Source organism: Perissodus microlepis, chromosome 17, assembly GCF_051167445.1.
Source record: "Perissodus microlepis isolate ML-2025 ecotype Zambia chromosome 17, ASM5116744v1, whole genome shotgun sequence".
Classification (NCBI taxonomy): Eukaryota; Metazoa; Chordata; class Actinopteri; order Cichliformes; family Cichlidae; genus Perissodus; species Perissodus microlepis.
In genome coordinates, this window is record NC_140477.1 from 8364692 (window position 1) to 8380045 (window position 15354).

The window sequence follows — 15354 nt, forward strand, 5'->3', positions numbered from 1 at the left end:
CTTCACAGATCAATATTTTCATTTACAAAGTCTCTCTGGAAATAACCCAGTATTTCTAAACGGTCAGAGGAATAAAAGAATAAAATAATTGTTTTGGGGTTTTTTTCATTTGCTGCAGACTCACTCTTTAACCCACCGGCGGGCTGTCCCTGGCCGAAGGAAACATTTTGACATCCTCCTGGCTGAACACAAGGGGCGGGCGAAGGAGAAGGATGGAGTGAAAGAAAAGGACAAGGACAAGGACGGAGGGCAGGGAGGGAAGGAAGGCTCGAGCCAGAGTATTACATCTAAAGAGAGCTCGTCTCCCAGCAAGTCTCACTGCCCCAATGGACGACCTCTCTCCACATTGAAGCTGCGGCTGGCAAATGCACACATACCAAGGTACAAAGGATGTGAAAAGTATTAAATATGCAAATAATAAAAGCTTTAGGAATCTAATCAGCTTTAAAAATGAGGAGTGTGTTTCAGGAGCATTGTATATTATAATGCCTACTTTATATAGTTTTCTATGTACTTCTGCCATTTTTGTGTTGTTAAACTTTGGCCACTGAAGTTAAACTGCTCTTTTAGAGAAAGGGAATGCTTTCTAAACAGAAATAATGGCTTATTTATTTTAGTCTTAAGTATGTTTACTTGTCATTTTGAGAAGATTGTGTTCACTTGCATACTTGAGCATTTTTTCTTCAGACAGATGCACCCTTTTCCACCAGGGGATGCTATAGACACAGTTTGCTAGAAGAGAGCAACGAAAGCAGAAAAATCACCCTATGTCAAATTGTTGTGAGAAACATATATCCTGTTTCTATTTAGAGCACAAAACCCTTCTTTAAAAATTAACTTATTTGGAGTTTGCTTCCTTTTTCCTTCTTTCTTTGTTTACACTCTTCGTCTTCTGCATTCATAAATTTCCCTTTCACGGCTCCTATTCTGTCTCTTTTCTTTAATTTTTGTTTTTCTATCCCATATGTTTCCACTTCTTTAATCCTTAACCCACTTTGTCTCATTACTTTATTCACCCCTTTGTCTCAGGGTTCCAGGAGGCTCCTCCACTTCCACCTCAGGTCCTCTGCTCACGGTAGCATCTCCTGTCCAGGCCCCTAACCCAGAACCAGCTCCCCACAGCTGGGTGACCGCTGCTGGAGAAAGCAGTCGACTTTCCAGCGACGAGGGCGATGCAGATCCAGAGGATGCTGACAGACCTGCTGTTCACTACTCCAATCATCACCCGCAGCCTTTAGGGGTAAAATAGAAGGACCAGTAATGCTGCACTACCATGCATTTTCTTATTCCATAACCTCAGGGCGTCCAGTAACCAATTCACAAAAGTTTTAGTCATCCTATCTCCTATTTTATCCCTGCAGGGTCTGCTTTTATATGTCATTTAGCGGAAATATTTTTGTTCCAGTTCAGCCTCAGGTGTAGCTTAATAGTATGTGTTAAAGGAAAAGTTTGCTATTTTGGCAAAGAGATTGTGTTCTATGTTAAATGGTTGATCTCACACTCTTACCCAGTTTGTATTATCCTTAGAGCTAGAGCAATGAGCCAGCGTAAAGCAGGGGTCTCAAACTCACGGCCCATGTCACCCCCATGTGCGGCCCATATATTGACGTGAAGAAATATAATGCTGTTTGGCCCTTGAAGTTTAGGGAATTTGTTTGTTGTTGAGTGCAGTGTTAAAATAGGTTCTTTAAAAAGCAAAAAGTTATTTAATATGAAGGCAATATGAGCAGACAGTACAAACATGATGAGCGAATGGCTGTGTTAGTTCAGGGAGAGAGTTATTTGTAAAGAAAACAATTTTGAGTTTTTTCTTGTTATACAATATTTGAAATTAAAAAAAAAAAAAAAACGCTACATTTTTGGAAATATTTGTGGGTGTTTTCTCCAATTAGGTGACAGTGCCAGCAGTAGCCCGCAACTCATTTAAGTTTGAGACCCCTGGCATAAAGATTAGAAATAAGACCTTTAAATAAAGTGCGTTGCCATTTTTTGCACCACCGTTTTTGTACAGGCGCCACATGCAGGTTGTGTATAGGCTCATTGGTAGGGAGTATTAATTTGCTGAAGTTATGCTGACAATGGAAGTTTGCCAGGCATGTCCTCTTGTTCCTTTTAAAATGGCGAGTACTAAGTGCCCATAATATTATTAAAATATATGGAAAGCTGATGCAGACATGTTTTTTACTCCTAAAGTCTGCATTTTACTAAATTTAAAGAAATGCTTGATTATTATACTTCTTCAAGTCAGAGCTCTCACTTCATAGTCAGTTTCGACCTGAGTGGTTAGATTAATGGGAGGTTCTAAAAGTTACCATTCTCCATAAAAATTGTACACTGTACTGTATATTTCCTGTTAAAAGTTTCCGTTATATTTTTTATTTTTTGAAATTCTAAAAATATTTTAACATTGTTTTTCTCTTAAGCATCTGTTCTTCTTCATCTATGGCATTTTTTACATATGGATTGTTGTCTAGTTCACTTTTAGACATTACCCAACCTACATAGACGTGAAAACACAAATATCTGATGTAATTTTATCTAAAATTACATTATTTTTAATCAACACCTCCTTTTTAGTCTTTATGATACCTGATGGCCAGAATTCACGCCCTTTGCCCTTCCTCGTATGCGTTGTATCCAGTTAGCACCTTCGCCTAAACCAAAAGAATTATTTCCCGGATTGAGAACAAATCTGAACCAGACTGCCTCCTGCTCTGAGCTCAGTATCAGAAAGGACAACTTGGCGCAGTGTCCCAACCTAATTCCCCTGATGTTGTCCAGAGCTGATGTGTGAAAACAGCTTATCTCTTTGTTCCATCATTTGATGCCTCTTTTACTGCTTTTTACTCCTCCACTCTTCCTTTTTCTTTTCAGAATCGTTCGCCTTGCCTCTTTTATGATTCTTTTACTTTCATAACATTCTCATCTGAGCTGTCTTCTTTCTCCCCCTTACAGTTTTGCGTATTCAGCAGCAGGCTGATGGGACGAGGCCACTATGTGTTTGACAGGCGATGGGACAGGATGAGGCTGGCACTCCAAAACATGGTGGAGAAACACCTCAACGCCCAGATGTGGAGGCGAGTGTATTCTTTGATTATTCTGCTACCATATTTTGCTTAAAGGTTAATAGGTTTGGGTGAGAAATGGTAAAGATGAGCAAAATGTAATGTTTTAATGGAAAGATGTGCGAGGAAGGGATGAACTCATCAGCTGTGGAAAACAGATTCAAATTCTGTTTAATTTTTTAGACGGGAAGGTTTTTTTGTTTTGTTTTTTAAACAATAGAAGGTGAAAAAAAATCACACATGAAGCCTGTAAGTTTTAATCAAAGATCAAAACTAGCGACAATAGAGGAAAAAAAGAACAGGTTTGCATGCAGTTAATGATTGCACAATCATAATAGATAAATAATTTCTGAGTTTTAATCGTGTGAAGTAAAGTAAAAATAGCCGAGGAGGCTGATGAAATGAGGGGAAGACACTAAAATGAGCTTAGAAAACCATTGTTCAGTAAAATACTGCATATTGATTGTTACTTAAGGTCTCCTACAAGCTATTCTGGCAGTAAAACAACTTTATTGGTACATTTCTCTTTTGTAAGATTCTCTTCTTCATGTTTCAGGAAGGTGCCTCTGGCTGCTGAGAGCCTCCTCTCCCCATCTGGTACATCCTCCATACCTTCACATCAAGCCCCTTCTCCCACCTCTTGTCTGCTCAACTCCCTCCCCAACTCCCTCTCGTACACCGCCACCTTTCCTCAGTCTGCATCCACAGCTGGGGTGTTTAACATCCGAGACTCCCCGCAACCCCACACCCAAGTCTTCTCACAGGGCAAAGCCCGTAACGGCACGCATAAAGCAAGTCGTCCATCCGAAGACGTGGAGGAACCCGTAGCGGGAACAAAGAAGAGAAAAAAAACTTCCTACTCTTCCTCCTCATTTTCCTCTTCTTCCTTGTTTCCCAATGTGGATAATTACAAAAGGAACGACAGGAGCTTTCATTCACAGTTACAAAGCTCGGGAGGGACAGCTGCCTCCCCAGCCAAGAAAAAGGGACTTGGTCATGGGGATAGCGAACTTTGGGGAAGCTCAGAGGGCTGGCTATCTAAAGCTGATGGCCCTCAAAGCCACATATCGCAAAACAGGTGAGTCCCCAGTAAAAAAATGTTAAAAAAAAGTTTCATTAAGAGGCCACAATTTTGAAAACTTGTAAAAACTGTACTTTGATATTTAACTTTAGAAGTAAATGTTTTATTTCCCAAAAATATTTGATTATACCTACATGTTATGCCATTAAATTCTCTTTTAGAGGATAACAAGTCATGATTGTAGTCAGAGGGAATGCAGACTTAGTTCAACATATTGTATATTCATATAACATGTAATATACTTATTGTGAGTATGTAGACACAACATACTGTTTTCCTTCTTTTGCTTCTCTCCAGTCGTGAACTTGGCAGCACCAGTATACCCTACTCACCTAACAGGGAACCAACCTCAGCTGCCCACCAACCAATGGCTCCTCCCACAGGACCCTTAGCTTATGGGGGAGGAGCAGAAGGGAGGAAGAGGCGAAGTCCCAGCTCCTACAGAGGAAAGGGCAACAAGCTGAGCAGACTGGGTGGGTTAGATAGCCTCTTTGGGAATGGAAGCGATAGCGGGGGGATACTAGCTTCAGGGCCTGAATCCCCAAGACAGGTAAGCAGTCATCTACTACCTGGAATATATTTTAGTGTGCTGAGTTTTGAATTCTCAAGGAAGTCTGATAGTCAGCTAAGAGCTGGTGTGTAGGAGACCTTCAGCATTTATTACAAGAAGCTCCAGTCATTGACCCATGGTCAACAGCAAAGACATACTTCACCATTCAGTGGTGAATAGATGAGCAGGTGAGGTTTGCGCAGTTGTTATGTGACCACTTAAAATCAGGTGGTCCTTGAAATAGTGAGAGATATAAGTTACAGTGATGACAGCTGAGCAAATTCAGTTCTATCTTGTTTTTGAATGACAGTAGATGCAGTTTTGTGCAAAAGCACAAAAGAAGTGTCAGGCCTAAAAACTCTCTCCAACATCTGAGCAGTGTCTGAAAGTCATGTCCTTAAGAAACAGGAAAAACAAAAACCCAGCAAAGACCTGACACAGGACCTGAGAGATGCATTTGGCTCTTCAGTTGATCCACCTCTTGTTCACTGAAGCCTCATCTGAAATGGTCTCAGTGGAAGGGCTGCCTTGTTAGAATTATACAAACTTGTTTTTTTGTCTTATATACAGCATTACATATTCAAGTGTTTTGCACATATTTCAATTCATTGCTGTACCTCTTTCCCATTTTCCTAAAATAAAATAATAAGAATAAAGGTAAAAAAGGTATGAGGGGTGGTTTAATACTCTGTATGCGTGGTGAAAATTTGGTTTATTCTAATTATTTTCAGAAATTGGGAGAACCACCAGTTTAGGTGATGTTCTCTGTGAATCTGAGCGCCACGCCTATGTTTGTCACTCTTTGATGCATTAGACTTGGATTTTGGTTCATTGTCCTGAGAGGATGATCCTAGACTTTTCCTCTACCACTGTCACTGCCTCTACTAAAACATAAACTGTTGCAGATTTTGATTAATGAGCAAAAGTTGCAAGCTAATAAGTGATTTTTAAATATATGCTTATTATCAAATTGGTATCATCATTAGCTCTAAGAATGAATGACTGTGTTGTGCAAATAAATTAATAAATTACAAATTAAACGTCCATCTGCTGTTAAACTGCTGCTTTACAGGCAAGAAATTAAAATCACTTGACAAGTGTGCGTTTTTCTCCACAGGCCAAGTTGCATCACTAACAGAAACCTGTTTAATGGACAGAATGTTGGGCAGCTGTTCAGGCCACCACCGTTTGTGACCTTTGACCTCACCACTCTTCCAGTTACAGCACCAATCAGACTGCTTCATCATGTCACATCTGTTTTATCCAAAAACAGTTCAGTTCACCTGCTGTGACAGCGGGACTCTGAAGTCTTTGCCCACAGTTGGCTGGCAGTGGCTTCCACCACTTATCCTTCAGTACGGATCATTTTGATGGAAAGCTGCTCCGCGCCGTTGTGGTCTTTACAGAACAGGATTTCAAAAACCTATTATCCTCCTGATAAGGGAATTTTAAGGCACTGTTAATGATACCACCACTGTTGACTTTTGCAGGGGGATAACCAGAGTTTATTTTCAGAAATCTGAGTGGAAAGATAACTGTGATTTCCTTGGGGGAGTTTGATGTTTAAAGGACCTACTGACACGACTACTGTAGGACTCAGACTTCAGCTATGCCACCTCAGTGGCTCCACCCCTTTTTTTTGTGTTTCTCTATTTTTTATTTGTATTTTTTTTCTTTTCCTTTTGCTTTAAAAAGAGATGAGCTGGGTTTTATCCAGCGTTTACCTCTTCTTTAACCTATTTCTTTCTGTACCAAACAACTTTGTCCATTTCTCTATTTACTGTCCCCCTGCCCCCCAATGCTCCCTGCTCATCCCAGCATGCCTGTGTTCAAAGTGCACTTACTGCCCTCAGTTCACCTTCCTTACTTGTTCGCTGATTCCAGAGCCATCTCCAGCAGTGCCACACAAGAACCTGTTCAGACAAGGGAAGAAGAAGACATCTGTGTTACCAACAACACCACATCAATGCATTGTATTTCAATATAGGAAGAAGTCAGATTTAACTTAAGAATGTTTTTGTATTTTTTTCCCCTTCGTCCTGGTTTAAACATTGCAAGAAACTCCTGGACTTGCATCCAAAAATGGAATTATTGTTATTAATATTAAGGTGTTGGATGGCGCTTTTTTGTATAATAATTTATCATTCTTTTGTTTTTGTTTTTGACCTTTGAGGGTTTGAGACTTTTTTTCAGCAAAAAAAAAAAAAGATTTCTATGGCATTTTGAAGAAATGTTGAAAGTATTATTATAGTTCATATTATTAAAAATGTGTACATATCTGTTCTTATTTTTGTATTTATTCATAATTGTCCCCTTTTCCCAATTATGAGGTAGGAGAGAGGGTATTTTTTAGCTTTCCTGTCTCCTTGTCTGTGTTTATTAACGATAATGAGCTCGGCCTGGTTTCTCAAAACATTCAATAATTTAATCGTTAGTTAATAATCACACAAACCAATTTCAGCCATGGCTGCTGTCTATGTTTACTGTCATCAATAGGAAACAATACATGCTTTTTCTGTTCTTTTTAAATTTCTAATATTAGTTTTAAATAATTATTGTAGCCTGACAGAAATCTTGATCTCTGAAACTTTAGAACCATATCCCACATGTTGTTTCTCATACTACAAATTATGTGTATACACTTTAGATGCAGTATTGTGCAAGCATTTAACGCTCTAAAAGGAAAGTGAAGTAGTCTGGTTCTGCTGTGTTCTCGTTTAGATCCTCCTTTGTCCTGTCAAGAGATAATAGGCCCGGACGTCACAATTATTTCATAATTATTTCTTACTATTGCAAGACAAAAGGCTGGTTAGGTTTTGTTTTGTGAAACCAGGCCCTTATTTGTATTTTCATATAAAGGGGCACCACTTTCCCAATTTCCTGTGAGTTCACCCTTTTTCATACTTCTTCCAGTGTTCAAAACTATAGCTATATTTTTAAACTATCTTTATCTTCCAAGGCCGGTCGGCCTCATCTCAGTGCGATTACGCTTGGTTTGTTGTGTTATGTCGAGTCAGAACTGGGTCAAAATGTATCCGCTTGCTTCACAGCTGCCCAGCTCAAGCTAGGTACCGTTTCTTCTCCGGTAGCTCGGTAGTCATTCCTTTGAGCCCTCAAGTGTCTTTTATTAGATGCAGCATCAGGTGTAAAAAAGCAGTGCTGATTTAAAAAGACAACACTTACATTTGAAGGGAAACTATATGCTTTTGTTTTCTATAGCACTGTGTGCCACAGGTTAAATGTTTAAAGTGTTACAAAATTTAACTGAGGATATCAAAAAAGTCGATCAGAAAATGTGAAGAGATTTTTCTTATTTCAAAGGGGATCTCCTATGCTTGCTTCCTTTAATAATTCAAAATAATTCAGATTTTCCTTATACTGACTTTTAGCTCCTCCCTTTGAGCCAGTTTTCATTTGATTGGTGGCCCTTCCCAACTGCATAAGTAGAAAAAAAAAAACTGTCTAAAATGGATTATATCAGTCTAAGGCTCAAACTTTTGGCTTACAAAGATTACTTGTTAATACTAGACTTTGACAGCTAATGGAGAAAGGCATAACAGGTCCCTTTTGAAGTGCAGCAGATGTCGTAATGGGTCAAAAAACAAATGGCATGAACCTTTAAAATGTCAGAGAAGTACCCCCCTCTTTCATTCATTGCTGCTGACGATAGAGCTAACGTAACTGAAAGCATTTAAATTTGCTGTTTAGCAGTGTGACTCTCAGAAATGCACTCGCCTGGTACTTGCCAACTGCTTCAGTGGAAACTTAACTCTTTTTGGACTCATTGGTTGTTTTGTTTAAGCACTAATGATGAATGAATTGTACATAATCATTTGTATTTGTGTTACGTTTTTCCAAGTACTCAAAGTGCTTCCCATGACTGTCCATCAGCAGTTTAGATCAGTTTAATAGAACCTGCATGGTAGGCTTTGTTTCGCTGTAGATACACATGGTTTAACTGGGTACTGGCTGTGTACAGTTAAATGGCTAACATCCCTTTTATGACAAGATAAACAAATCGTTTAATTTTTCTTCAGTTTTCTTTGCTGTGCTCACACGTTTAAATCAACAGACGTTTAATAACATATCAACACATACACTACTAAAGCGATGGTCTTTAGTAGTGTCTTTTTTTGGTGTTATTTACTGGTTACAGATCTTGGTATCATTGGATAGATATCAGTTTTCTCACCCAGTACCTTCTCACATGTATCTACTGATCAAAGATCAAGTGTTTGTTGGGGGAAAAGAAGCCAATCTGGGTTACTGGTTGAAGAAATAGAAATGGGAAGTTATGGTCTGTTGCAGCTAAAATGAAGACAAGGCTCATGGTTGCTGATTTCAGAGCAGTTGTATATTGTCTTTGCTGTTAAAGTTTGTTTTGTTTTTTTAAACCCTCCCTGTTTCTTTTCTTTCTTTCTTTTTTCCTGTTTTGCACTTTGTCATTTTGCCCAGATCTTTAATTACTTTCTATTTATATAAATATTTTAGATATTAAAAAAAATCTTTATATTTGTGATAGTGTTTCTGGCAACTCCATTAAAAGAAGATGAAGAGTATATTGTTGGTCAGTTGGCCCCCTAAACCAGCGCACTGTTGTTATTATCCGATCCAAACTGTGGTGAATGTTGAATGTCTGAAAAATGCCTTGTTAAGATTTTGGGGGTTTTATTCAGTCTTACTGCAGTTGTTTTAGAAAATGGATTTTCCACCAATACAACTTAACACATGCCACATGCTGTAAAAAAATGAAAAAAAAAAAAAGGTCTTGTATCCAAGCTTTTATTAAATGATTGAAAGTGGATTTGTGTTGTTTGTAAATCAAATTTGCAGCTTTTGAATTGTAAAGAAAGTCTCACGGCTCTTTATTACAGCTTTCTTTTTTACCTTCTGAAAGTATCTCTCCTTATCGTTGATGTCTGACATATTTTTGAATTGCTGGAGGCGAGCAAACGCCTCTTATGTGGTTGCCGGTATTTCACAAGGAAGCTTTTTATATTTTGTAAAGTGCAACATTTTGGTACATTTTAATGCTTTTATCTTACCAGGTCAATCTGTAACTGTACAGCATAACTGTTTTCTTTCTGTCTTGCAATGTTTAACTTTTTAAATATGTAGCAGCAGTAATGGTAATTATAGGAATCAGCTTACCACTTTAGTCCATCTGAACAGTTTTACGTACAAAGATCTATCCCACTGAATGGGGTGATCTCCCGATCTTGTTGTCTGTGTGTTGTCTTTTCATGAAATTTCATGACAAATTATCAGATAAGTTGTCTTTACTGTTATTTACTGTTCTATGACTTTCCAATTAGCCTAGGCTTTTTGTTTAGGCAAGTATAAGAACCAGCTCCAAAAAAGTTGACTAACTAAAAGAGAATTAATGCAAGTGATTGCCTTACTGTTTTCACAAGTTAAATAATTTATTACATGCTGTGAAGTTGTGAAAAACAAACTAGACCCCCTTTCTGGTTTCACATATCAGGATATAACAAAAAAAATCCAAAAGATCATCTTTTACATTAACAGATTCTAAAATGGTTTAAATACAACCACAGTTGATATCTTTCACCCTTCACAGTTATTTTGCATTAACTGAGAGCTTGAACTTTCAGCCTTTCTGTTGTAGGTTTTCTGCTGCAGCGGTCCCCAACCTTTTTTGCGCCACGGACCGGTTTATGCCCGACAATATTTTCATGGACCGGCCTTTAAGGTGTCGCGGATAAATACAACAAAATAAAAGTAGTACCGGTACCGAAAAAAAGAAAATTTATTCATAACACACGTGAAAAGACCCAGGAAAACCGAGTAAACGATAAAAACGATAACAAAATAACGCTGAAAACCGATAAAAATCCTGAAAACTATACATTTCACACCTGAGCCTCAACTCTCGCGGCCCGATACCAAACGACTCACGGACCGGTACCGGTCCGAGGCCCGGGGGTTGGGGACCGCTGTTCTGCTGTGCTTGGAATCATTGTCATGTAGCATGATGATGTTTCAGCCAAGCTTTAGCTATAAGACAGATTACCTCTCATTTCACTTTAGAATAATTTGGTGCACAGAGTTGTTCATGGTTGGCTCAATGACTGCAAAAAATCCCAGTCATGTGGCCCGAATCATCTCCCTTACACCACCATGCTTCACAGTCGGTATGAGGTGTTCGTGCTGTTACGCTTTGTTTTTCTACAAATGTTGTGTTATTCATTATGGCCAAACATCTGCACTTTGATCTTGTCTGTCCAAACGACATTGTTCCAGAAGTCTAGTCTTTCAGAAGTCATACTGCCGTGTTCTTTTTAGAGAGAAGAGGCTTTCTCCTGGCAGCACTTCCAAACAAGCCGAACCTGTACAGCCTTTTTCTAATTGTACTGGCATTAACTTTAACTTTTAACATGGTCTCAGGTGAAGCTCTTGAGTTTTGTGCACTGACCTTGGGGGAAATTTGTTTGGATGTCTACTCATGGGAAGATTGGCAATCTTTCTCACTGTAGAATGATGGACCTCAAATATTTGGAAAGGTTCTTCCAAATCTTTCCAGACTGATGGGTAGCAACAATTGATTTTCTTTGCATTATGTTAACATACACCTGAGTGATTCAGGTTCATTTGATTACAGCACCTGGCTGTTTCTTACCTTCTTCACTCTTTCACTGAAAGGAGTGAAGGTGTACTTAGTTCTTCAACCACTATTTCCTAATTTATGAAATATATAGACAGTGTAATATGTCATGTTTTCTACATCCTCTGAAGTTGTATTTACCTAATTTTGAGACCTGATAAGGATCTGATTATTTTTATTATGCCCTGATAGGTCATATTTCTCATATGACTGTATTTACTATTTGACTGTAATTTATCAGCTTAGGAAATCAACTTAAATGTTAGTTATTTTATTAAGTGTCTTGTTTAATTTGCGATACACTGCCACAAAAGCAGTAAATGATGTAACTATACCTTCTCAAGTACTGCGATTAATGAAGTTGCAGCCATTACTTATGAGCATGGCCTTGCATTATGTTAAAAGATGACTCATTCGTGATAAACATCAGAAAGACTGCTTGAAACTCATTTTAGAGATCTTCCGTCTTTACAGAGCAAAGCAGCACTCTGCATACGCCTGAGCGTGGTAGTCAGTAACCCAGCTAGCCCATGGCTAATGGTGTTACAGCTATAGCTTCTAATGTAAAGGTTCCTAAAGCATAACCTATGAAACTAAACTGTAAACACAGAACAACACAGAATGATGCTAGCATAATTAAAAGCTAACTGTAACAATTTTCTACAGCAAACCTGAACCATCACCAACACCTCACTCTGCTCACTACAGGCCAAGCACTACTGGATAAGTGCAGACTAACATCAAAGAAATAAGCGGTCTGAAAATGTATGTTTAAATAGAGCTTATTTAACCTATAACATATTTCAAGTTTATCAAAAGCAATCATAAAGTAAGTATAAGATTGGAAAAGAAAACCACACACATGTGTAGCGCTGTGCCTACAACACAAAAAGCCTCACAAAGGTACTACTGTGGTTTCCAACAATTTTTACCCTATCATCTGTTATTACACAAGTCTAGTTGAATTGCCTGACCATCCAACCTCTATCAAAGCTTTCCATTTCTACAAAGGACTGTAACAGCAGCCACATTAACAGTTCTGTGTATTTTAATTAGATCCTCTTGGACTAACAGAAAAGGGCTCTTCTGATCAAAACACAATGTCGACTGTGACTCAGAAGCTTCTTCTCCAGACCACCGGGGTTTACTTTCCAGGTCAAGGCCTAACCCTAAGGATTGATGACACAAAACGCTACAGAGCAGTCACCTCTGCTGGCAAGCGAATGGAATCCACAGACTAATTTTGTGGACAGCACAACTAAAGCATAACAAAAGATCACGCTATGCTTGTTGCGAGGGCAAAGCAAATTCTTTATTTGAGCATTTATCAACATCTTGGAGTCTCATGTTAAATCCCACAGGGCCTCTCAGTGACTGACCTTTGATCTCAAAAACCATGATCAGCTGATGTTTTGTTCAGATCAGATAGAAGCCCACGACGGAACACTAAGTCAGATTGTTCTGCTGTGTCATTTCAGTGCCCTTCTCTCCATAGCACTGATTCTGTTATTATTGTTTACAGTCAGAACAGGCAACCGAGACTCCATCTCTGCTCCAGACTGTCATTCAGTATCCTTACTCAGCCAGAGAAAGGACATTACAGGCAGTAATTAGCCATTTGCCCCTCCTCTGAGCAGTCTCTGTCCTCTGTTCTTTATGGACAGGAGTCCAAAAATGTTACGATACTTACACTGACTGCCTTATTCACATTCTAGCAGCAAATATCACATGTTCCTCATTTACAAGCTTTGGCGAGTGGGGTGAATTTAGAGATTCACTTATTATGTCAGTGATAATGTGGTGTCCAGTTAATATTTCTACAGTTTTACTAGTTTTTTAGATCAAAGAAAGGGTGGAAAACATTAAAACAGAGGTTATTTCTTTATCTTTTACACATTAAATGTTATTCACGTGAAATATATCTGGAAGCACTGTGATCAGTTATTGCACATTAAACTATAAATGCTTAGTAATTTAATTTATATCAACTTCTTTGATGCGAGTAATGACCCTTCTTGAGTCCTTGCAGATGCTTGTAAAGAACAGCTGATATTTTTCCCCCCCAAGACTGAGTCAGATGTGACCGTATAACCACAAAGTTTGATGATTGGAAACTGAACAAACGAACAAATCCCCACAGAAAAGCGGGGGTTTTGAAGTTCCCCGATTTAATTGTAAGAATTTATGTAGCTTTTATGTAAACTTATGGGAAGATGTTAAAATAGCCTACCATAGCGAAGTGAAGAAGAGTATGTCAACAATTGATCCCATGGCTAGATGACCACGATACCTTAATGAGACAGCGCGCTGTACAAAAAAGAATGGTGTGTCCAAGGGGGTGAACTAAGTTTAGGTTAACACAATTGATCACATATCAAACAAGGCTGGTGCTTGAGAAATGACCTTTACACAGACGAGCGTTTTATTAGCTCATAAATTCAGTTTTTATTTCATAAATCGGTGACCATCTTTTTCTTTCTTTGAGAAGTTCTATAGTAGCACTTTAAAACCTATATTACATTCTAAAAATACGATTTTTATAAACACTGTGTACCACAGACATGGCAAAGCTAATCAGAAATGTAGTCCACTTACCTTGAATGGAGTTGTTGTATGTGACTGTTTTATCTGCAACAAATATTAGCTTGATGAGGCTCGGGTGTTTACTGTTGAAACATCTGAGGTCAACACAGCTTTGATTGGGATAATTCTTTTACATTTTGCTGGGAATCTTGCTGATTTTACTTTCCAAATCTATATCATACACTTAGCAAACATCTCTCATGATCACACCAGTCTTTATCTGCTCAAGTTAGATATTTTTTCTGCTGTTCTAAGTTGTAGTTGAGTACAGTACTGTGCAAAAGCTTCCCTTAATTTCTTTATATTTTGCATTTAAGGAGCCAGACTGTGGTCTCTTTCATAGTCTTTCAGAGTTTTCTTTTGGACATTGGCTGCTTTTTCAAACATTTTCAGTCAAGTTGTTGTACCTGATCACTTTTAGAGGAATGTTTCATTTTATTAAGCAAATTAACAATGTATTATGAATCTTTTAAGCATAAAAACATACCTGACTCAAACGATCAACCAGTGATGTGTCTACACATAATATATAATTTAGAAAAGGACCGGCTTTAAATTGTATTTTAGGGCATTATGTTACTAGCAATTTGGCATTGATAACAAAACCCATTTTTGTTTGTTTTTTTGTTTTTTTGTTTGTCTTGTGCAGCAACAACAAGGTGATAATCAAAGAGCCATTAGCCCAAAACTTGGCATATCTCGGTGTGGTGTGCAGTGCTTACTTAAAAAATGTGAGGAAACTGTGTAGAGGATAAGTGTCCTTAGAAAACAGGAAGGAATCCAGCAACCCTGACAAAGGAAGTGAGAGATGCATTTGGCCCTTCAGTTACTGATGCCTCGTCAGAAATTTTCTCAATGGAACCGTGGCCAACAAGGAGCTATTCTGAAGGAAGTCAAACAAAGAAAAGGGCTGAGGTATGTCAAATTATGCAAGAAATTTTGGCTTATGGAGTAATGCATCCAAATTTAAAATCTGTGGTTCCAGTTGTCTTTAATAAGTATGCAAGAAGTGAGGAGTACAACAGTGGGTGTTTACAGCCATCTTTAAAACACGATGGAGGCTCTGTCATGGTTTGGGGCTGCATTTCGGCCATTGTTGTTGGAGATCTTGCTAAAACTGATAGAATCATGAATGAAGAAAAGTACCATCAGACTTTTATCCATCGTGCAATACTATCTGGAAAGCACCTGATTGGCAACAGCTTTATTTTTCAGCATGACATGATCCTGCCAATGCAGTAAAAGCATACCTGCATAGAAAAACACAAAATAAAGCACTATCAGTCATGAGTTGGCCTCCCCGGGGCGCGTACCTCAACAGTTTTGATGCAGTGTGGGATCGTGTAAACAGAGAACATACTGAAAGGAAGCCAACATTTAAAGAGAAGCTTTGTCCTTCAAGAAGCCTCGAGTACTATTCCTGAAGACTACTTGAAGAAATTACAGGAAA

General features: G+C 38.4%; 1 protein-coding gene across 1 annotated transcript in view; it reads left to right on the forward strand.

Annotated features, from left to right (window-relative positions):
• The window catches only part of atxn7l1 (ataxin 7-like 1), a 31448-nt gene extending 21950 nt beyond the window's left edge, over window positions 1–9498 (forward strand). Inside the window, exons 7-12 of the mRNA XM_084909964.1 lie at window positions 119–381; window positions 1030–1240; window positions 2956–3081; window positions 3626–4143; window positions 4444–4696; window positions 5814–9498. Of these exons, the coding sequence (XP_084766090.1) occupies window positions 119–381; window positions 1030–1240; window positions 2956–3081; window positions 3626–4143; window positions 4444–4696; window positions 5814–5831 (1389 nt within the window). The 3' untranslated portion in view covers window positions 5832–9498. The remainder of the gene's footprint in view (window positions 1–118; window positions 382–1029; window positions 1241–2955; window positions 3082–3625; window positions 4144–4443; window positions 4697–5813) is intronic.
• The last annotated feature ends 5856 nt before the right edge of the window (window positions 9499–15354 follow it).